This window comes from Callorhinchus milii, unplaced genomic scaffold (genome assembly GCF_018977255.1).
Source record: "Callorhinchus milii isolate IMCB2004 unplaced genomic scaffold, IMCB_Cmil_1.0 Scaffold8, whole genome shotgun sequence".
NCBI lineage: Eukaryota > Metazoa > Chordata > Chondrichthyes > Chimaeriformes > Callorhinchidae > Callorhinchus > Callorhinchus milii.
Window position 1 is genome coordinate 20,192,531 of NW_024704749.1, and position 23,577 is coordinate 20,216,107.

At 42.4% G+C, this 23,577-nt stretch overlaps 1 protein-coding gene across 9 annotated transcripts in view; it reads right to left on the minus strand.

Annotated features, from left to right (window-relative positions):
• Positions 1–23,577, minus strand: part of LOC103184676 (formin-binding protein 1) — a 114,196-nt gene that overhangs the window by 24,668 nt on the left and 65,951 nt on the right. For 6 of the 9 annotated variants that reach the window (XM_007902825.2, XM_007902826.2, XM_007902831.2 and 3 more), the window contains exons 5-10: positions 21,533–21,595; positions 20,754–20,858; positions 10,121–10,249; positions 9,229–9,375; positions 4,355–4,549; positions 2,266–2,448 (exon numbers count right to left, since the gene is read on the minus strand). In XM_007902825.2, coding sequence (XP_007901016.1) covers positions 2,266–2,448; positions 4,355–4,549; positions 9,229–9,375; positions 10,121–10,249; positions 20,754–20,858; positions 21,533–21,595 — 822 coding nt within the window. The remainder of the gene's footprint in view (positions 1–2,265; positions 2,449–4,354; positions 4,550–9,228; positions 9,376–10,120; positions 10,250–20,753; positions 20,859–21,532; positions 21,596–23,577) is intronic. The other 3 variants (XM_042337192.1, XM_007902832.2, XM_007902833.2) reach the window with 2 other exon arrangements.

Genomic DNA, 23,577 nt, shown 5'->3' on the forward strand with positions numbered 1-23,577 from the left:
TTTACTGTAAAGGGTAGTGACTGTGAATTGTTGGCGAACCATTAATTATGGGAGCGAGTGCTACATAAAGTCTGGTAGTTGCAACACATCTAATTTTTTCAGCACTGTGATGACGAGCTAAAAATTCCTCTTGCCCTTCACATGCTAGATTTGCCATGTTCCTTTGCTCACATTTGCAGTGAGGCTGCAAAAGGCAGAACCGAAAAAAGGTGTGAAACATTGAGGTGAAACTGAGTGAGATTAACCTGGCAATGACAAACATCAAGCCTGTACACGTGCCACGAATGCTCAGGCTTTATGAATTTGTATTCTTTGGATAAATTCTGCTGATAATTGCAATACGTGTCCTGCAGAGTATTGGTTAGAGCACTCGTCTCGCAAGCGAAAGGACCTGGGTTCGATTCCCAGGCAGGACGAAACTTTAGGCAAGTTTTCTTATTCCACATGCCTCTGTTTACCTAGCATAAGTAGGAACTCAGTTGTTCGTTGATTGGCAGATAGCTTTTCCGGGGGTAATAATCCCTTCAAATTTTTTTTTCAAAATTACTAAAAATTTTGTCACTGAATCCATGACTGTTTGTGGGTCACTGCTGTGCACAATTGGCTGCCGCGTTTCGCCCACAAAATATACAGTCAATTCACTTTAGAGTATATTCTGTGAAGCGCTTTGAGATGTCTCGAAGACGTGATAAGGCGCTATATCAAATGCAAGGATTATTATAAGTGACTGAATTCAACCATCAGCATAATATAAACAATTAGGAACTAAAGATAAAATTTCCCTGCAATTCCTCAATTGGAATGCTTTAATAAATTCTCAGCAGAGTGATTAAAAAGTAAGAAATTAGAAGTTTATAATGAACTAACTAACTGCTGGCTAGTGCCAAGCAGATGGACTAACGCATGATACAGAGGAATGATGCAAGTGAAAACAAACACTATAAGGAGCCTCACTTGGATTTCCAGTCAATGGCTTCCCGAATAAACAGAACTTTAAGCCCACACTGAGGATTATTTGCAGCCGAAAGGAACTAAAATATTCCAGCTTTTTTGTCCTAAACATCCTTTGTGGATACACAATAGAAATGCACTTAAGTTATGGATACATCTCCCTTTATTTTGCTGTTCTCACGGCTGCACTCTATTCACACACGGTTCTGGGAGGTGCTTTGCAATCTTGTGCGTTTCGAGGTATCTCTACCGGTGACTGCGCACAAGTTTACAGGCACAAACATTTACATTTCACAATAAGAGAGAAACGGAGAGAAAGCGTAATAAAGGGCATACTGTAGACAGAATGCAAAAATTGTAACCTTTGCCCCAAACCACATCCAATATCTACAGCAGTCGTGGCACAAATGCAGTGTGTTTCAGTACAATATGACAGGCAGTCTGATTCTCTTATCATGAACACTTGGGCTCATGGTATAGGAGAGTATAGTATATATGAAGATACACAGGAGTTTTTTTTTTAAAAACTGATCTTGAGAAGCAAGATACAAATTTAGTATGTACAGTGGGCTGTTATAACATGCTTCATTATAGCGCTCGATCGTTTAGAACACGAGTGGCGCCAGATCCCATTACCTGTGCATTCACACAGCAGGCTGGCAGGCTGACTGCTGGGTCATCAGGTCATCAGGTAGTGAAGTTCAGTGGTAACCTGCTGATTTGGGACATTGGTCTCTTTTTCAGTGCAGGAATTAGCCGGCAAAGAGCGACACTGGCCATCAGACCTCGTTACAAGGCAGGATGGGACTGTGTGGAAACTCACCACTGAGTTGGAACAGGCTCCACTGTCGTTACACCACTTGAATTTTGGTTTGCTTCAATGCTTTATGACTAGTCTATGGTACATCAACCAGTTAAGTGGGGCATCAATTTCCTGGCCACAAATTTGCTGCATCGACTCTCAGGAATGACATGTTGTGGATTACAACCACTCTGAAAGAACACTGTCTGTTGTGCCAAGAACACCACGCTGGCCTTAGCCAGACTGCTTCTAACTTTACTGCTGGTGAGGGTGCCAGTGAAATAGATTGTGACGGAATTGCACTATTTCTTTGCAAACTCCTATATAAAAATTAATTTTAACGGTTAAGTTCCATTTGTGCACATTTTTCTTTTAAGCGTCAGAATACAAAGCAAGAAAAAACAATATCGCTTGCCAGTGCAAAGTGCTCTACGTCTTCAGCCAGTGATGGGTACAGTTTATAGAGAGGCATGCAAAGCTTGACAGTGCGCAACATGGAGAAGAGAACTTACCCCACGCTTCAGGCTCCTGAAACAGTGGATTTTGGGTTTGGAAGTCATAAACTCGTTCAGGCGGTGGGAGAGGGGCTCCTTTTGCTGCTTGGGAGACTGAGGGCCGTTGGGAACAGCAGAAGGTGAGGAAGAGGAAGGGGGCGGAGGAGGGGGCTGATGAGGAGATGTCAAAAGGGACATAAGCTACCAGTAAGAGATCGAGGAAGTAAAAAAAGGGAAAAGGAAAAAAAGGAAAAAAACAGAAATAAGATCCCAAAACACAAAAAGCCACACAAAAACAAATATTAAACCGCAACAAAGAAACATCCGCACAGTAAAAGTGAAAATATACATAAAAGCATTGTGTTAATGAAACAAACATTTCAAGATTTAAGATACAAAGAATGAGATGAAATAAGAGAATAATGAGGATGGTTTGATAGGAGAGCTCATGCAAAAGTAGTTGCTGTTCTGCAAAGCATGCACACCTCAAATCCTGTAAAGGGTAGATATATATGCCAGTGGATATGCCAGTTTACCTCTGCTGCCTTGAAAAGGAAGATTTTATTACAACCGTTCATAAATTGCAAGTTTGAACTACGTCTTTATATCCTGTTCCCACGGGCCATGCATTTTGTTGTAATACCCAATTATTTGTGAGGTTGGCAGCTTTACTTTCTCTCCCCAATAGCTATGTGCCTTCGTGTGGTGAACACTAAAACGTGGCAAGGATCTTCGCATGGAGCCCTGAAAAAGTCCACGCAACGCATGGCTGTGGAGCAGTGAACAGCCCTCATAGCTATGTTTTATTACTTTACACACTAAGAGGAAGAACGACCACCCAGGGAGCCAGATTGAGTCAGTAAATTCGAGAGGGAATTGGGGAACTATTTGGAATGCAATGAAAGAGCGAGAGAGAGAGCTCAATGGAATTTTACTGAAAAATTACTCTTGAGCCAGGTACCTTTCAGGGCCTGGATAATGCGGAAGCTCCTCCATCATCATGTGCAACAGATAAAAACAAGCAACAGAAAAAAGGATTGGACAACTCTTGCTTAACTTCTAGAAAAGGGCTATTTGGGTTCACACCAGTATTGGGAGAGGGCCCCCGTTTAATCAGTCTTTTAACCAGTTAGTATTTTCGCCCATAAAATATACAGTCAACAACTTGCATTGATATAGCGCCCCACATGTAGGGTAGAGTCCCAGAGCACTTGACAGTGGTGGAGCGTGACACCAGCCGTGGAGGGGAGGTAACCAACCGTAGCATGGTTGAATAGGAAGGTCTGAAGATGGGGAAGGAAGGGGCAAGGCGGAGGGATACAGGATGAGTGTTCGAGTCAATTCACTTTACAGTATGTTCTGTGAAGATGTGATAAGGCGCTATATCAAATGCAAGGATTATTATTATTATAGTCTGTGTTGAAGGTTGACCTGTTCTGAGCTCTGTAAGTTGCTGGACTGTGCAAGCTGAGCAGGGCTTGGACCCGTTTGCCCAGAAAGAGGACACAAGTTGCTGATTTCCATACTTACGTAATCCTTTTTGATACATCGCATTTGATTTTAAGTCATATTTGAATGGAAGTATTCAAAACGTTCTCAGAAGAATTTTACAATTTGGGTGAAAGCTGCTTCTTCGAATAATAGCAAAGAGAGCGATCTAAAATTGATGCCAAAGCAAAAAAGATCTTCACTGTGTGAAGTTGCTGGAGACCTGGCATACCCACCACACAAGGGAACTCCTATGGAGAACGAAATCACCGAAAAGTACCATACAGATCTAGTGTTCAACCCGATAAAACAGTCAGTTACATCGATGGGAGTTTAGTAGATGGAGTAAGAAAATGCTGCTGTATGTGAACAGAAAGGTTAGTCAGTTAGCAGAAAAAGAAAAATGATGTTTTTTTCAGCAAAATCAAAAGTGACAATGGCAACCACAAACTGAACAAGAAAACTACAATCTAAACATTAAAAATGGAAGTCAAATCAAAATTAATTCAAATTCCAATCCTGGAACATGACCAATAACACAACACACAGGGCTCCCACTATAATGGTCAATGGAGCCAACTCCAGGTGCATTATGCACACAGGTGACGAATGCTTTTACCTTGTTTTTTTTGATGAAAGGCCAGAGCTTGCCCTTGGATTTTCCACTCCTAGCGTCTTGTTTGCCGTCTGTCCTACTGTTGGAGAGGCTGGTTTCAGAAACCGTGCGCTTCATTGGCTGACTGAAGTCTTCAAAATCAAAATCTCCCGGGCATTCAAAGCCAGACTTGAAGGTCTCAATCACCGACTGTGCATCCTGAAATCACACAGAAAGTCCATTCTAGGAACCAGCTTGCATTTGGACACAATAACACACCCAACAGCCCATTTTCCTGCAAGAAAGGAAACCTCCTCCCAACCAGTCAGAGCAGTCAAGGGGAAGGGTTTCACTTCCCAGCACTGAAAACTCACCTCAGGGAGCACCGTGTTTCAGCAAAGAGAGGCCAAGAGCACAGGTTCTCTCAGGGGCTCAGTCATTAAATGCATTTCCCAATGGAGAAGCCACCAATACAGATCAGGGAAGTTGAATCAGACAACATTGGCTCACTGTTCTTGGTAAAATTACTCTCAGCACAAGAGGGCCCAACTTCACATTCTGGGTTTTAGCCTGTGCCAAGTGCTCCATCAGCTGAACGCTCAGCTCAGGACAGTCCAAGGTTTGCTTTGCCAGTCTTACCCAAAGCTCATGTTCATTAACAACAGTCACGCTCACTGCCCGCTTTAGCTACATAAATTCCCTCTGTATGGTTTATGGTGATACCTGCAAATGTGATCGTGGTGAAACATGGAGCCCTGTAGCATAGTGGTTAGCGCGCTCAACTCGCAAGCAAGAGAACCCGGATGCAATTCTCAGGTGGGGAGAAACCTTAAGCAAGTTTCCTTATTCTACACACCTGTTTACCTAGCAGTAAGTAGGAACCCAGTTGTTAGTTGAATTACGGATCACTTTCTGGAAGTAATAATCCCTCAAAAAAAAATCTGGTCACTCAATCCACAACTGTCCGTAGAACACTGCTGTGTGCAACTGGCTGCCGCATTTCATCAACAAATTACACAGTCAATCCACTATATATTCTGCGAATCGCTTTAAGATGTCTCGAAGACGTGATAAGGCGCTATATCAAATGCAACCATTATTATTATTTCAACCTCTCGAGAAACCCAGGGCTCTAATGGGACTTTGTTAAAATGTTGGTTTTGAATCAGCTCTTTACGAACGTTATCTCACTAACAAACCATTTGGAGTGGTGTGCATGTGCAGAATGCTCAGCATCTGAGGCCAAATAGTCATGATCTTAGTCTTAAGATCACTAATATATAGGATTGTGTAATATTTTGGAAAATTCTCACATTCAATTTGGAAGCCAGTTCTTTTTCAGAACTGTGGAAAGTTCTTCTAAATGTTACTGAAGTTAAGACTTTTCCAAAATGCTGCACAACGTGAAATTTTAAGGCGATTATCTTGAATACCATGAGGTTTTCAGATTCTAAAATAATCACCTAAATAATAAAATAATCATTTAGTAGCTAAAGTAAACACAGCAAAGCACTTGACTTCACACTCTAACAAGTGAAGAAATCACATATTGTTAATAACTACTGGAAGTATTTTTCTCGAGTAAATGACAAACAAGAAATGACTTTAAATCAGTCTCTCTGGCAATCCCCATGTGTATACCACACCCTTGCTCTAATCCTCCCCATGTACACACCACTACCATTGTTGGACCTCCCCCCCATCACTCCTCCATGTGCATACCTCCTTTGCCCTTAGACAGATATATGTTAGGTTGGTGTATTAAGGGATATGGGGCAAGGGCGGGTAACTGGACTTGAGGTTTATAAGATCAGCCTTGATTCTTATAAAATGGTGGAACAGGCCTGAGGGACTGAATAGCCTACTCTTGTTTCTATGTTTCTACAAGAGATAACAAAAAGAACATCTAGAGACAACTTCAGCTGTGTCCCACGGTACCAAGGAACGATTGAGTCAAACAGCACAAAAGCAGTGATTTAGAGGCACATGCAGTCGGGACTGAATGAAGAGGCCACCTGCAGGAGCTCTGATGACAGCGATGCCTTATAAGCCAAACAGCTGTAAAGGGCAAGCGCTCTATCACTTACACAATTGTAACCCTGACAAACCAACTCATTCTTGAACAGAAGTGAGTCATTGGTGTGAAGACAGAGCTTCCCATCACCAGTTGCACGTTTATTCAAAAACAAGAGATCTGATTGCCATAGTGCTGCTGTTCAGTTTTTAAAGAGAGAACAGCGACTGAGCCACAGTAAACTGGGTCTCCATGGAGCTGAACTGGCAGTCTCAGTAGCCCCTTTCCTGAGCCAAGTGGGTCCACAGTACAGGAGGGCACTGCTGATGACAGCCTAGCCTGATTTGTTGGCAGGATGTGGAGGGGCAGAGTAGTCACTGGAGGCAGGGATTCTTCCCACTCAGCTCCCGTTAACCCAACAAACCACCCTCAACAGGTAGGATTGGACAAGAAGTGGAGAGCTTGCCACACACTGCTTTCAATTGGAAGTTATGTGGCTTTAGCTATTAAGCTCTAGCAGTTAACTCTAACACACACTCTGAGGTCTCCAAGCTTTGGCTCTTGACAACCCGCACATATTACTCTCCAGAATTAGGTAAGCAGACAGAGAGACATTCTGTTGCAGGCACAGGACAATTTCTATACGCAGAAACATATGTGGAACTTTTATTTTGTTTTGGATGCTCGTAAGTATGATGGTCAGACACCTGGTAAACCAAAAGAGAAATGACCGCCATCTTATTTTAACAACAGGCCTCTGAACGAGCATGCTCCAAAAAAACAATCGTTCACGGCTAACTTTACCCAAATAAAAAGACCTTTTTCTGCCTCCTCAGGATCACGTCTCACAATCATCAACAAAACAAACAGCTGCATTCACAAATGATCAGCATTTTCACATTTTGTACAATGTTGGTAAATTGCTAAATGGAAACAGTCATTAGCATGCAATAATTTCTCCTCTGTGTTGCAACAACTGTGAATCTGCTCACAGTCAGCGCTTCAACACTGGAGAAAAGTGCCGCCATGCACCAACAGCTTACACAGATTTAACAGGGAGATATTTTAAAGGAAAATTGTTTTTAATCAACAGCCAAGCGCGATTCCGCTTAAATAGGCTGTTTGCTCGCTCGCTTGCCCTGATGTAGGTTTTGACTTCTTTTCCTTTTACTGGGGAAACAATTCCACAGGCTCCAAAACAGGTGGCCTATCTTAGCTCGGTATATCTATTCTTAGTCTTCAACAACAACAACTTGCATTTATATAGCGCCCTTTGCACGGGGTAGCGTCCCGGAGCGCTTACCCATCCGTAGTCTTGAGGTATCATCAGCAGGGTATTCAAGTGGAGGGGATGAGAGAATGGGAAATCAGAGCTATGCTAATCATGCTCTCACTCAATATTCACACACCTTATCTTCTATACTAATAAAGACAAAATGTCTGTCTGTGTGTCTGTCCACCAATAATGCAATAACCGATTGACATAGAGACATGATTTATACGTCATCGGAAAGGACTTGCATGGGGGAGTGTCATGGGCATTTTTTTTGGGGGGGAATCTCCTATCGTTGATGAGCTTTATTAAAAAATGCTTTAATTAAGTTCCAAAATGAGGGATACATGGTATTCTGCAACAAAGTAGCAACAGAGGAAATCACACACCCTTCTCGAGAGTTATATCTATGCTAATAAAGACCAAATGCCTTTCCGCCAATAACGTAATAAACCGATTGACATGGAGACATGATTTATACCTCATCGGAAAGATCTTGCAAGGGGGGAGTGTCATGGGCATGTTTTCAGGGATCTCCTATTGTTGATGAGCTATGACCTAAACAAGCTCATCACACATGTATGCTTAAGGTGTGCACACAATATCTATGGCATGTTAAATGGCTTGTGAGTGGTATCACTGAAATCTACATTCCATACGGGATCCTTTGGTTGCAAGTGTAGCTGTAATGGGTACAGCCAGTATAATATAATAATAATCCTTGCATTTGATATAGGCTGCCGTGTTTCGCCCACAAAATATATTCTTCAGTTTATTCTGATCACGTTATTGAGACATCTCAAAGAACTTCATTGAATATGCTGTAAAGTGTAGCGACTGTGTGCTTTGTGGGTGAAAAGTGGCAGCCAATTGCGCACAGCAATGAGATGACCACAAAGCTTATTTAACCAAAGAAACGGAAGTCCCTTATGAACAGGATGTGACTACAGGGCATTGGCTGATCTATTTGAGGTTAATGAACTAACAAAGAATGCAAAAGCATTTTAACTCCTTCCCTTTAACAGCCCATTATTTCTGTGTAGTTACACTTCCACCATTTTGTCATAAGGAACAACTGTGCTCATACTTCTTCCAATATAAAATGCTAAGTTTCAGTAAGGCAGCCAATCGATGAACTGACGAAACGCATCTCAAGGTTTAACAAATCAGAAGGGTTTTCTTTAGCTGATGCAATATCTTGCACGTAGCAACACCAAGGCAACGGAATTGAGAAACTTAAAAGATGAAATAATGCTCCATGGTTACACGGATGGGTCAGCAAGGTTACAAGTACACAGCCACCCTCAATCCCCCCACCCCTGAAAAAAGTCCATAGATGATCAGTTGCTAGCAACTGGAAAAAGAATATCAGTGTGGCCTAAGTTTTACAGCTGGGCAAAACACATCAATGGCAGAGTACAACTTGAATTAATTGCTACGTTTAAAGGGCTCCATCAGGAATTGGTGGAAGCTGGATGGTTTCTTTAAGTTTTAGGCAGGCAGTCAGGTTGTCAGTTCATTGGTAGATTAATACAGAAATCCTAACCGTGCATAAGGCAAACAACCACTGGAATCAGTCAACCCCACAGTAAAGATTGAAGACGTGCTTACTTGTTTCTGGTCAATCGATTCAGCCGCTGCTGTGATCCCATCGAGACATTTGCCAATGATGGGAAGGACCTGGCGCTCAACCTCTGAAAAGGTCTTCATTGATTCACCAATTCTGACAATTCGTCTCTCATCCATATCTTGAATTTTCTGAAATCAGAACTTTACTGGTGAACACGTTTCCAGTGAATTAACAACAACAAATTACATTTGTATAGGGTCTTTCATGTCAGGAGGATGTCCCAAGGCGCTGGACATATTGACCACTGTGCATTAGTGTAAAGGGGAACGCAGTTGGCAGAGACACTGCTCCGGAAACTAACCGGCACCAGGAAGCAATGGTTTCAGGAGTGCCGTGATTCACACTCACAGTATAAGTGCAGCTGAATCCCACTGGTTACCCCCTGCCCCATTCTAAGCTCTCAGGCTTTGAATGAACTTCAACTGTGGGGATTTCGTGCCATTTTCTCCCCTCCTTTCTCTTTCCAATGGGGAAAGTCCCACAGACGGGACCTAACACAAATTCCGGAAATTCACAAGTGAGCTGTAACAGGACATAGTCACTGGGGTGGCATGACAATCTTGCTGATCCAGAGCTGCTCAACTCATGGGTAGGTCATTGCAGGACCAGTCACCCTCGAGGGTCTACACACCTTGTCACTGAACATGGAAATTTGGATGGGAACGGGAGAGGTGGCCAAGAGTTAGTCTTAAGGTGGGTTTTGAAAGCAAAGGGGAAAGGGCCATGGCAAGGGGCCCAGGCCCAAGGGGGCTGTGGTAGAGGGTCCAGGCAGGGAGGGAGGTAGTCGAGGGCAGAGGGGTTTTATTTTATTCTAATCGGTAAAGATACTGTTTGAAGGCTGTTGAAGGCTGAACTGGCTCAAGTCCAACTGACCTGGAAGATAGCAGGTATTTTTGTGTAGTAATGTTCCTGCTGCTCCTTGTTGAAGTGCTGTAACTTGCTGGCGTAATCGCCCTTACTCTCAGACGCCATCTGGTGCCGACCCTGGGCTTGCTGCCGAGCCTGGGAACAACCATCATAAACGCAAATTAATGGAGATTGCTATAAGATTGAAGTAGAGCAATCACTATGCTATTTGTTCAGGTGGATGTTAAATAACTGGAAAAAAAGGGGACTTTCTCAGTGTTCTAGCCAACAACCCTCCAGATAAAATTAGCTGTTCACTTATGGCTTTTTGTAGGTCATTATTAGCGTGAAAGGAATGGGGGAAGACACAAAAGAATAAACCAGGATAAATGGATCGGACCCTGTAAGTGTTGTGGCATTTTAATATTAAAAGTTTAATACTTGAATTTAGAAAACTTAATTAAGAAAATTATTTCATGGCCTGAAATGTGAAAAGTATTCAGACATCAGGAAATAAACGATGGATTACACATCCAAGATAAAGAGCGAATCTCACCATCAATTAAAATGCCCTTTCATCTTCATCAGTTAATTTATTGAATATTTTTGCTTAAATAGTAAACACTACTTCTACTGACGTGATCACAGGGTATCACAAGGCACAGCAAGGAACTCATTGAGCATGGCTGCACATGAGGTCTGAATGAACCTACCATTGAAATGAACTCAAACTGAAATGACAACCAGTGAACGTATCCACCGATCGCCAGGCAAGCATGAGTGAAGCCAAGCTATTTTAGAGGCTGAAAAGGATTTTCAGTTAATGATATTAATGTATTTTGCCTACTGATAAATGTGTCAAGGTGCACGCAGCACTTTTGCTTTGAAGTTCACAATTCTTATTGTGAGATATATGGAAAGAATGCAAATGTAGACTGGGTTCCTTCCATCAGATTTGATTATCATAAAGGTTATTTGCTTTAGGCCAGAAGCCAGTTATATGCATATACCAACTCTGACATGTCTGCCTGGGCTGATGGAATGTGACACAAACACTTTGAAATGCATGGGTTTCTATGATACCATTTCCCATAGGTATATTTTGAACCCTGCAGTTCCTGATATGATGCTCTCCTGATCTCCTCATCTCAGCTGGAAAACAGGACAGACACTGAGAGGCCCATCAGGAGAAACTATAACTATAGTGGACAACCCTACCCAGGATCCTTCATTGTACCTAGCACTCAGAGATTACTGCACGAGACACAAGCACTTCACCAGCCTGGCTTCCCCCATTGTGGAATAATATAATAATCCTTGCATTTGATATAGCACTTTTCACGTCTTCTCGATGTCTCAAAGCGCTTCACAGAATATGCTGTAAAGTGAATTGACTGTATATTTGTGGGCGAACGCGGCAGCCAATTGCACACAGCAGTGTCCCACAAATAGTCGTGGATTGAAAATGACCAATTTATTATTGTTTTGTTTTGGAGGGATTATTATTAGGCTCTGTGTGGAGTAAGGAAACTTGCCCAAGGTTTCACCCTGCCTGGAATTGAACCCAGGTGTCTCGCTTGCAAAGCGCGTGCTCTAACCACTGAGCTACAGGACTCCACAAATATCTATCAATTACTTCCAGAGATATAGAAAATAGAGAGCCCAATACGCTTTAATTATCTTGAAGTACAACATCTACAATCTACCAACAGGATGGACCCGCAAATAAAACCCAATTAGGAGGAAAGTTCTTTGATAGACCAAATGGTTTGATGTTTAAATATTAAGGTTAAGATTTCCCCAATGGCTCAGTGGGTAAATATCCAAACTATACAGACTGGGAGAATCCAGATCAGTCCCAGTCTGTGTTGGGAAAGCCAATCTCATCCAGGCTAGCAGTGAGAGCAGGACAACTGGCCTCAGATCCTGGATTAGCGAGGGCAGGCGAGGGAAATTACAGCCAGGAGCAGTTAGTAGATGTTGGGCAAACCCAGGATTCCGATCGTCTGCAACCCCCATAAAGCCAAAAATAATGATTGAAATGTATGAATGAAAGGATCCCAGTTTGGCACCTGACCTGATTGCTGACTTTTTTAAATGACAATAATGACATTCGTCAATTCCTCCTACAGCCATCCTTGAAAATGGACTTATTGCCATGACGTCCCAAATCAAATGCTTTTTTTTAAAACAAGAAAAACGTTTCAAAATGCAAAGTTCACATTTGGTCTGTCCGGAATATAAAATCAATAATATCAGCAGCACCTCACTACCCTGCACCACTCCACAACAGCCACTTGGCACAAAGTCTATGCCGACACTTTGCCAAATTGCTTCAGCATAACAGGAAGCAGATGAAATGAGCCAGCAAATCCCAATGTCACTGGCTTGGAATACTCTGATTCTGACTCAGATATACATTTCTATGAATCACCATATTCCACATAATCTCTTCAATCAGCAGTGCCTTATAAGGAATGGATGTTGTGAAGACATCACTCAGTTTGAGAGACATCAACAATTTTGGTGCATATTTGTGACAGAACATTATCATAAAGAATTTCTGTGTTGCTCGTCTTCCTCCTCAGATTTTTAAGATGCAAAAAATCTCTGCCCAGTAACAAACTCCCCTTTGAAGTGTCCGCCACTATTTCATTTCCTCTTTAATCAGAACGAAGGAATGAGATGAGGCCACTGAGCTTGTGCAGCTCGTATTTCAGGACTCGCGCAGACCATTTTTCATTCAATTTCCTCTTAAATACTTTAACAGAACCTGTGATTATTGCATTCGATTGCAATCCATCAATGGGACAGGCACCAACATGTGACTTCTTAAATTTAGTTTTTTTGCTTATATTTTGTTTTACTAGATTTACAAACAATATCCAAGTAAACCTCTGCCTCCATGTAATTTCCTTCATTTCTTTACTCCTGTGAGTGTCATTTTAGACTATGGAACCTGAACCCACAACCTTCTGACTTAGAGACGAGAGCCAGGCTGAGACACAGAATGAATGGATTTCTTATTGTTATATCAGTTCTCTTCACATTCTCTTTATTTCATAGGTTTGTTGATACAGTTTACTGTACTTTTACTATTTTCATAAATAAAGCTATTTTGGTAAAATGAAAACATTTAAATACATCCAAAATCACGACTGGCGTGAAAGACTTTGGGTGGAATTCTCTTTGCCTTTGTGGTGAATTGGGAAAATTCCACACTGCGTCTCGAAAACAACTCCTATTTTTTTCCATTTTGGAACTGAAACAAGTCACATCCTCTGGCTTTCAAGAATAGCAGGATTCAAAATATTTGAACTGCATTGAGTTTCTCTCTCCAGATTACTCGGGTGTCATCTGAAGAGAGACAAACAGCTCAATAACTCACTCTGCAGACAATGTCAGAGCAAGTTTCAAAGCCATTCAGAGAGCACAATAATTCTCTGTTCAAATAAGAATCTCACCATTATCCCCCCACCCCCTTCCCCTTTTAAACTTTCAACAGCAACTAATGATTAGCAACATCAATATCCTTTATTATTTCTTTCAAACACCATCCAGACTCCTGTGGGAATGTGCATGACTCTGGATGTCAGGTGAGGACTGGGATGGTGGTGGGGGGGTGGGGACAAGAATGTGCGAGGGAGACAGCACGCGAGAGGGGTAGAAAGATAGTATGCAAGAGAGACCCAGTGAGAGAGAGACAGCACGAGAGATAAAGAGAGAATGCGAGAAATAGAGAGACAGTGCGAGTGAGCATGCAAGCAAGCAAGGTTGTTCCTACAAATAAACAGTCACTACACTTTACAGCACAATCATGTAGTATGCTTTGTGACAGCATGATTAGTTGCTGTATCGAGTGCAAGGATTCTTTATTAATAATTTTTTAATCCTTATATTTGGAACAGCGCCTTTCATGACAGCAGGCCACCTCAAAGGTAGACAGAGCCTTGGGTAGCAGAGGAATAAACAGGAGAAACAGGTTCATTGTGCTGAATGGCCTCCCCCTGTTCCTATATAATCAGTAATCCAGTTCTGTGAGATTAACTGCTGCTTCCACTATGAGACATCACGATTCACAGGTTCCAATCCCATTTATAATCCCACCAATTGCTGAAGGACTTGTAGCAAAATGACATTCTCCACCTCTGCAAATATCTGATGGTGTTGGCTCCACAGATGTGAATGTAACTATAAATGCATTTACTGATTCACTTTGTCACCGTTCAGCATTGAATTAGATTTTGGAGCTATCTCTCTCTCTCTCACACACACACACACTGTAGCCCTCAGAGGGTTAAATATGATAAACATGATAAGGAAGTGTAAAGACCCATGTGTAGGTTCAATGATTCTTTGCCGCATAAGCTGACAAAAGGACACGACTCCAAGCTAATTCTACATCCCTCCCGAGTGCAGTCACATGGGGTTTACCACAAGAAGAAAGGGCATTATTCAAGGCGCAGCATGGATGAGACACTCCAGACATGTGCATTGATCAAACACTGTACTCAGTGTTTTGCAATGTTATTGTACATTCCATGCATTTTAATAACCCTTTCGCTGCTCACTCAACGTACACACCATAGAAACTCTCACATACACACACACACAGAAACACACACACGCTCACCCAGAAACATACACGTACAGATAGGCATATACAACAAAAACCACAGCAAATTACATTTGAATAGCGATTTTCATGTAGGGAAGATGTCCCAAGGTGCTGGACAGTCAGGGATTTGGACCTGATTAGGGGGTTGGGATCAGGGGGGAGGGGATGGAGAGCAGGCAGAGTAGGACTAAGAGGGTGGCCAAAGGCACAGTCAAAGAGGGTCTTGAGGTGTGCCGTGAAGGAGGTAAGACATTTTCCCCACAAATATCCAGTCAATTCACTTTACAGTCTATTCTGTGAAGCACTTTGAGACATCTAGAAAAGCGCTATATCAAATGCAAGGATTATTATTATTATTAAGGCGAAGGGACTGTGGGATGGAGCTCCAAAGGGTGAGGGCAGAGAGGCTGAAGGCCCGACCGCTAATGGTGGGGCGGGCTGGGCGGGGGACGTGAAGCAGGCCACAGCCTATGAGCAGAGGGAGTGGACAGGTTGATATGGGGTTAGCAGGTCAGAGATAGGGAGCAGCAATGCCATGGAGGGTCTTGAAGGCGAGGATGAAGATTTTTAACTCTGTCCTCTGGGGGATCGGGAGCCAGTGGAGCCAGGCGAGGGTGGGGATGGTAGGGTCATGGAGCCTAGTGCGGGACAGGACACGAGCTGCAGAGTTTTAGATGATCTGCAGCTTGTGAAGGGAAGAGTTGGGAAGACCAACAAGCAGGAAGTTGGTGTCATCGAGCCTAGATGTGATAACACAGACACTGATGCATTGCTTTGGTTGCACAACAAATGTTTTACAGAGACAGATTGCTATTTGTGGGTCAAGGCAAACTGGATGAAAAACTAGAAACAGCCAACCTCTTGATGTACACTTCGATTTTTCTGAACCTCTGTCACATTTAATACAACTCCTTATCACGTCGCTGAGATGTCTCAAACAACTCCACGGGTTTTACTGTAAAATAGTTCCGTTCATTTGTAGGCAAACCTGACAGCCAAACTGCACACAGGAATGAATGTCCCATAAACAGTCACAAAGTACGTGACTGATTTTAACTGGAGATGCTAAAGCACAGTCCAAAGAGACAGGGTTTACAAACTGCTATTGCGTACTGAATTCTCATCACAGCAGCATGGCACTTGTGTTCCTTGTCAAGCGGTTTACTAATGAGGGAGGGACAAAACCAGCAGTTAGGAATTCATTAATAGATGAGAGAAAGGAGTTCTGAAGATTGCAATTCCAAAGCTATTACTGAGGGATACTGGAAACAAATACTCGCTTAGGCAACCTTCAGTTTGTTGCACTGTAAAGTTCAGATAGTCACTCACCCATTAAAAACAAGTGCTGTTTTCAGCTAGAGAAGCATGAAGTAAAAATAAAACTCAATCCGACTCTGCCTCTCGTTAGCTTTGACCCTCTCGCTCCAAATTTCAAACTTAACACATTCCAGCATAATGATTGGGCAACAACAAGTTATATTTGTACAGAGCCTTTCACGTTGGGAGGCCATCCCAAGGTGCTGGACAGCGAAGGATTTGCACCCGAGCTGGGGGTTGGGATCAGGAGGGGTGGGGGTAATACAGTGACCAAAGGCACGATCGAAGAGGAGGGATTTGAGATGGGTCTTGAAGAAGGCAAGGGAGAGGGGGCTGAGGCGAAGGGACTGTGGGGTGGAGTTCCAAAGACAACAACAACTTGCATTTATATAGCAGGTCACAGAGTTCGGGAGGAGGAAGGCTGTGGCACGCTTTCAAGGTGAGGATGAGGATTTTGAACTCGATCTTCTGGAGATGGGGAGCCAGGTGAAAATGAGGATGATAGGTTCACGGAGCGGGAGAGCATACGAGCTTCAGAGTTCTGAATAATCTGCAGCTCGTGGAGGGAAGAGTTGGGAAGGTCGACAAGCAGAGAGTTAGCATAATCAGATTTCTTGTGCAAAAAATAATCAGGAAGAGGTATAAAGCCAAGTATTTCTGGAAATGTTACTGATTTTTCTCCTTAACTGCAACAACAACTTGGATGTATATAGCGCCCTCCATGCCGGACGGCTTCTCAGAGCGCATTACAGGAACGGATAGGGGAGGAAGGTGACCAAAGGCGCGGTCGAAAAGAAAGGTCTTCAGTAGAGAATTGAAAATGGGAAAGGAGGGAATGAGACAAAGAGAGTAAGGAAGGCAGTTCCAGAGCCTCGGGGCATAGTGGCTGAAGGCATGGCCGCCGAGGGTGGAGCGGAGGACTCGGGGATGAGGAGGAGGCCAGACCCGGTGGACCAAAGGCAACAGGTACTGTTTTGAGGAGAGAGAAGGCCAGAGAGGTAGGGGGGTGCAGAGGAGTGCAGGGACTTGAATACAAGGGTAAGGATGTTGAAATCGAGCCCAAAAACGCAGCCCAAAAAATTGGAGTTCTGAATTCTATGTCATGCTTCCTTCAAGTCTACAAATTTCATAAATTTCATCCAAAAATGTGACCTGGGCTCACAATGAGTGTTTTTTTGTATTCAAACAGAATAATTAAGAACAGATCACATCTCCCTTATGCACCTGCCCTCAAACAGGCAGCATTAGAGACCAAAATGGTTTGATTATTCTGCAGTTAGATGATCATGCCATGCTCTCACAGCCTTTCACTCACATCGTTCAAATTTAACTCGGATGAGAATGTTGTAAACTTTCAAACAAAATTCCAGAGGTTCTGATCACACACACACACAGACTGTTCAAGGTTTGTTCCTGTGGTTAACAAGTCACCTCAACCCTCAGGAACATGGGCCAACACACTCCCACAAATGCCAGATTATAGCCTTCTTAATTCCTTCAATATGTGAATGCACAGCATGGGTGGGATATCCGACTTGATCCAGATCCAATTTCTTTTTTCGCAAAAGCTGATGCTAAATTGCATGCAGTGAAAAGGCTGATTATATGAAAAGTATAAAAACCATCTGAAAATCAAAGGACTAACATCTTAAAGCCAATGTTGCTATTGCTCACTGAGTGAGCCACTGAGGACCACTCTCAGGGCTTCGTATCATGAGACGGGAAGAAGGCTGCAGGGAATTTGCAGGACTATGGGTTGTGGGACTAGTGGACAGCTCTTTCAAAGAGCCGGCACGTGCACAAAGGGCCAAATGGCTTCCTTCTGTGCTGTAATGACTCTATTGTTCTGTAAATCATTAAATTAATGCTCAGCTACACTGATCACTGTCATTTCAAGGACCTCAATACTCGACTACAAAACCACTAAGAATATCAGAATTCCCTACACAGAATTCCCTACTTCCCTATGAAGTATAAACACAACTGATTAATGGCTTCACACTGGTTTCAGCTCTGGACTTCATGGGATTTCTCTTGATTTCTTTATGTTGAGCAATGCCCCCAGCAGAGGACAAAGATCTCACCAATGCTTTTCATACATCACTGTGGTATATGCAAATGTAAACTTCCCGAGGGAAAACTAGCCACGTGACTTGGATTAACCAAAACTTCTCTGCGTTTTTTCCACATGAATCCTGTCTGTGGTTAGGATATGCCACACATTTAGTCTTATTCTCTTTACACATTTTTCAGTGCAAAAGACCATAAAATCCTTCAACCAACAAAATGACATTCCTGTGGGCAGCCAGTCAGTCCAGCCTGGATTACGTGATGAGCAAGGTTAAAATGTTACAAGGTGAACAGCCAGTTTGATGTCACAGATACGTCTCAATTGTGAACAGTTAATCGAAAATTCAAGATATATAATCAGTCTGGAATTTGCTGATATGTTTTCTTGCTGACCAACCTACACTTGGAAAATTCACTTCACTTTAAAGAAATACAAGGTTCGTTTACAGATTTATACAGAATGTACAGCACGGAAACAGGCCATTCGACCCAACCAGTCCTAGCTGTATGCTTATCTCCTACCCTTTGCTTTCAGTTTCCTAACCATTCTTTATTCCATTCTGTTACCTCACCCATAATTCCACCCCTACTTTAGTTACGAACCTCTCATGGGGCACTTTATCACATTCACTGCATTTCCCTCGTTTACTTTACCTGTTACATCCTCAAAGAATTCGATAAGTTTGATTAAGAGTGACCTTCCTTTCCTTTAGTTAAGTTAAAGAGCTGAGCCAGCTTTGAGCTACATTTCTGAGGTCAGGGACTAAAGAAAACTTCAAACTTCAGCAGAGATTTTCCTTTCTGTCAGTAAACTGGCGAACAGTTGCTGATTGGATGCAAGAAACCTAACAACAGAATCATCATGTATCACAGCTTCCTACAGACCAGCTGCTCAGACACTTTCCTAAGATCAGCTTGCATTCAGCACTTTGCCGGTTGTACTGTAGTGTTTATTTTTAGTTTTGTATAAAGATTGCGACTCGGAGAGGTTTGGAAGAACAGAGAAGGTTATCAGGGCGTGGTTAGGGTAAAGAGCTAAGTGAGAAGCGTCTGTGAAAACAACAAATTGCATTTATACAACAACAACTTGCATTTATGTAGCACCCCTCACGCAGGGTAGCGTCCCAGAGTGCTGACAGTGGCAGAGCACGATGCTGAGCTGGGGAGAGGGGAATGGTGACCTTAAGCACGATCAAAGAGGAAGATTTTCGGGTGCGATCTGAAGATGGGAATGGAAGGGGCAAGGTGGAGGGATAGAGGAAGAATGTAGGGTTTCTGGTTGAAGTGGTTGAAAGTGCAGCCACCGGTGGTGTAACAGAGGGCACGAGGGACATACAGGAGTCCGGAGCCAGTCGAGAGGACCCAGCGGGTATTGGGATTGGGGAGTAAGTAGGTCAGAGAGGTAGGGAGGTGCTAGGACATGAACGGATTTGAAAACGAGTGCTAGGATCTTGAAATCAATCCATTCAGCGATAGGGAGTAATGTTATATAGTGCTTTTAACATCAGGAAGACGTGCCAAGGCGCTGGACAGTTAAAATTTGCACCTGAACTGGGGTTCGATTCGGGAGAGGTGAGGGCCAAGGAAGGCGGGGATGGGAAGATGACCAAAGGTACGGTCAATGAGGAAGTTCTTGATGCAGACCTTGAGGAAGCCGAGAGGGTAGAAAGGCTGAAGGCTCGACCGTCAAACCTTAAACCAAATCTAAATGGTGGCAGGTAGGAAAGGGGATTTGAAGCAGGCCGGTGCGTGCTGAGTGGAGGCAGGTCAGTAACAAATTCTATTGGGTATTTAAAAAATGGACAAGCACACACAGGGAGGGTTATAGGATATGGAAAAGAGCAGGGTGTAGAGAATACACCGTATCTGTGCTGCTGCTTGAAAGAACAATCCATTCAGTCCCAGTGACCTGCACCCTTGGCCCACCCCTCTCCCGAAGCTTATTCCTTTCATATTCTGAAAGCCAATACAGATCCTGCCTCAATCACCACATCCAGTAGGGCATTTCACATCCTAACACTCTGCAAAATTCCTCCAAATCGTCTATTTGGTGATTAGTTGAGAATGCTTTCAATTAGGAATCAGGGTAGTTTTTTTCTCTCTGGGCTCACTTGTTTGTGTTGTGAGCTGTGGCAGGTGGTATGCTAAACCCTCTAATCCTGGACTCTTTCTGCATTTGCTGCTCTGCAGTTAGTCTCTTAAAAATTCCTGGGAGAATAACCACCATTTCTAGCAAGCTGAACTCCATTCAACTAAAGTCCATTCACTGGAGTTTATACAGGACCATAAACATTTCCATTCCTAGGTTCAAAGAAACATCCTCTATTATGTGAGATGCAATCAAGTTCACTGATATTTAATTCTAAATTTTCAATGTTCGTCCTGACAATTCCACCTACACAAAACCTAATCTGCTAATGTTTCGTCTAAACAGATCAGGTTAATCCCTCATTATTCGCTTACCACAGTCAGTGTAAAGGTTGCTTTATTCTTTGAAACACTATCCTATTACTGTAAACAAAAAACAGCCATTCTTAACATTTGCATGAACATACAATTTTATGTATGAAGGAGAAACTAGTTGAAGAATTAAAGGACATATCCTTTAATTCTTTAAATGGGTTTAAATTAATGAAATGTCATTCTCTTAAGTACCTTTTCCACGTCAGCCTTCGTTACATTGATATCAGCATCCATTTTCTCAAAATGCATTTGAGCTCGCTCGGCCTCCTTACAATCTCTCTCAAATCGCCTTTTGCTCTGGAATAAAAAAAACACAATTAATACAAGAAGTGGCTGTAACATACAGATATTTTGTACAGATCTAACATTTATTCTTCTTATCCAATGTAATGATATTCAGCAAGCTTCAGCCACAGTATCTTATAGAAAGACTTGCTGGTTTAGGATTTTAAATCAGTAATTCATTGGGCTTTCCAGTTTGCTTAAAATCAAGGAAAACAAATGTCCATTTTTAAACCTTTTTTAGACTTATTGTTTGAACTACAAAAAGTGGGCAACTTCCAGGTTGTAAAGGCCACAAAGACATCACTTTCTTGATGATAATGGTTAAAAGTGAACAGTGAATTTCTGTAAATGCCTCCTATCCCTAAGTGGGTGAAATGATTCTGCACTCTCTGCCAGATAGTCAATCTCTAGTAGGTTGTTGGAACTTTAATGACTGAGATATAATGGGCAAATGATGCAATGGAAGATTCTCAGTTCCTGTGGAATGTTAGTCACTTTGGACATTAATTTCACTACTCGAATGAGGATGTTGTGGGTGTTAGTTTTATATAGGAACTGGCAATCTTTACAGCACGGATGAAGTGATTAACCCACTCTGAGTTTGAGTCAAGAAGAATCCGGATGCAGAACAGTGCTTAACAATCAGAGAATCAGTAAAATGTAAGAATACATGTGATCAGACATACTGCATCAAGTTGTTTCCAACAGGTGTCTATTAGCTGCTGCTCCCTTCGTCCTTCATGGAAATGCTGAAAGAGAAAAAACACACATTAATATCTGCCCAATAAGATGCTCTGAGATCTTCAATGGAACAAATCCAAACAAAGAAAATTATTTTTTTTAAATTTTTTTATAGAGCTTTTATAGTGCTTCTCAAATAATTAGAGAGAATGCAGATCATCCACGTTGTTTATATATAAGGGCCTCCGAAACCCAAGTGACACAGGGCTGGGATTCCAGAGAGAAAAAGTGAGTGAAGAGCAGCATTTTGCTGTGCACAACTGTCTACCGCGTTTCACCCACAAAACACAGTCACTACACTTTACACTCAAAGACGTGATAAGGCGCTATATCAAATGCAAGGATTATTATTACTGCAAGGACAGTACAACTCCTGGTGGAATAACCTTTCAAGTTGCAATGTCTGTTTTGTGTCATCCAATTATCTGCCCTGTGCTAACGTCAATTAGTGGAAATGCTAAGTTCTTGACCGTACTGTTGAATACAGAGAATGTGAGAACCACAGCACCTCTGACAGTGATGCATTTCCTCAACACTGAATCAGTGTCAGCCTGGCTGTCAGCTCATGGACTTGAATCCACAGTCTTCTGACCAAAGAAACGAGAATGCAACTAACTCAGCCACAAATCAATGATTTAGTTACATCATCTGAGTAGTTAACACTCTTCTCAATACATTTGATTCGATATAATAATAATCCTTGCATTTGATATAGCCACCTTCATCTTCGAGACATCTCAAAGCGCTTCACGGAATATACTGTAAAGTGAGTTGACTGTAAAGTGAATTCAAATAAGAATTACATTCCTTTGCAATTTTAATACAATTATAGCCATGTTGACCCATAAACACCCAGAAGTGTCCACAGAGGGAGAAGCTCCATAATTAAAATGAAAGAATATAGCTTTAATACATTCTTACAGGTTGACATCAAGTCAAAAAGAACTGAGTTCTCTATTGAGCAGGAATGACACTCTTCAGTGTACTCCCTTCAGCCCATCAACTTATCCATCCAGAGCCAGAGCGCTCAGTCATTGTGTCAATCAAGTGCAGACCTGTGATGTGGTCCTTTAAATAACAATCCATCTTGTGTCACTTGCACCACTTGCTCACTCAGCATTCACTGAATTGAAGCACCTGCAGGTTGCACAATAAACTAACCTACTGCTGAAGTTATGGGTTATTTTTCTTAAGAACAGGATATACCACATGAACATAAACCACAATTCAGGCCAGGGAGGAAGGATGCGCTCTGGTTTGTGTCGGCGAAGTGTGATATACAGATAGATTTGCTCATAAACTTTATCTGGTCCTAACAGAAAAGAGAATCCAAAGGTATATGGATCCGAGCAATGGCAACATCTCAAAAGCCAAAATATATACAGGCATGTTGCTATTTTCAATAACTGCTCCATTTAATAGCAAGTCTTAAAGGATCTGTGTTTGGCGCAACGATAATTTTAAAACAAAGTTGTGAGGTACAACTGCTGCAGAAGGGAACTGTGTGGGCTGAGATCTGCACCTCGTCAGCGTACACATTTGCTATTTGCATTTCTTTGAAGACTGCAGATATCACAATGAAATGGAGCTGGATGTGAAAATAATGTGGAAGATTAACATACAGCCGATTTGGAGAAAAAACAACAAAAATAACAAAAAAAAATGTTGGAGAGAACAGGGAGCAGAGAATGCAAAATAAAAATGGCAGGGCAAGTCCAGCTAAAGCTTTCAAAAAGGTTTTAAAAGTTTAAAACTAATTTTTGATTTTGTTTTAACTTCATCTCAAAGATTAAAAACATCCGCTTGGCTGCATCTTTCTCCTCCTCTGTGTCCCACCCACCCCCGATTATCTACACTACCCACTCCTTCCGCCATGGCTCCGACTACCCCCCTCTCTACACTCCTTTGCCCCGATTTCTCCCACCTCCCCCTCAACCACCATCTCCCACATGAAATCCACGACTGCTGCCTAGAGCCCCCACCCAAAGAC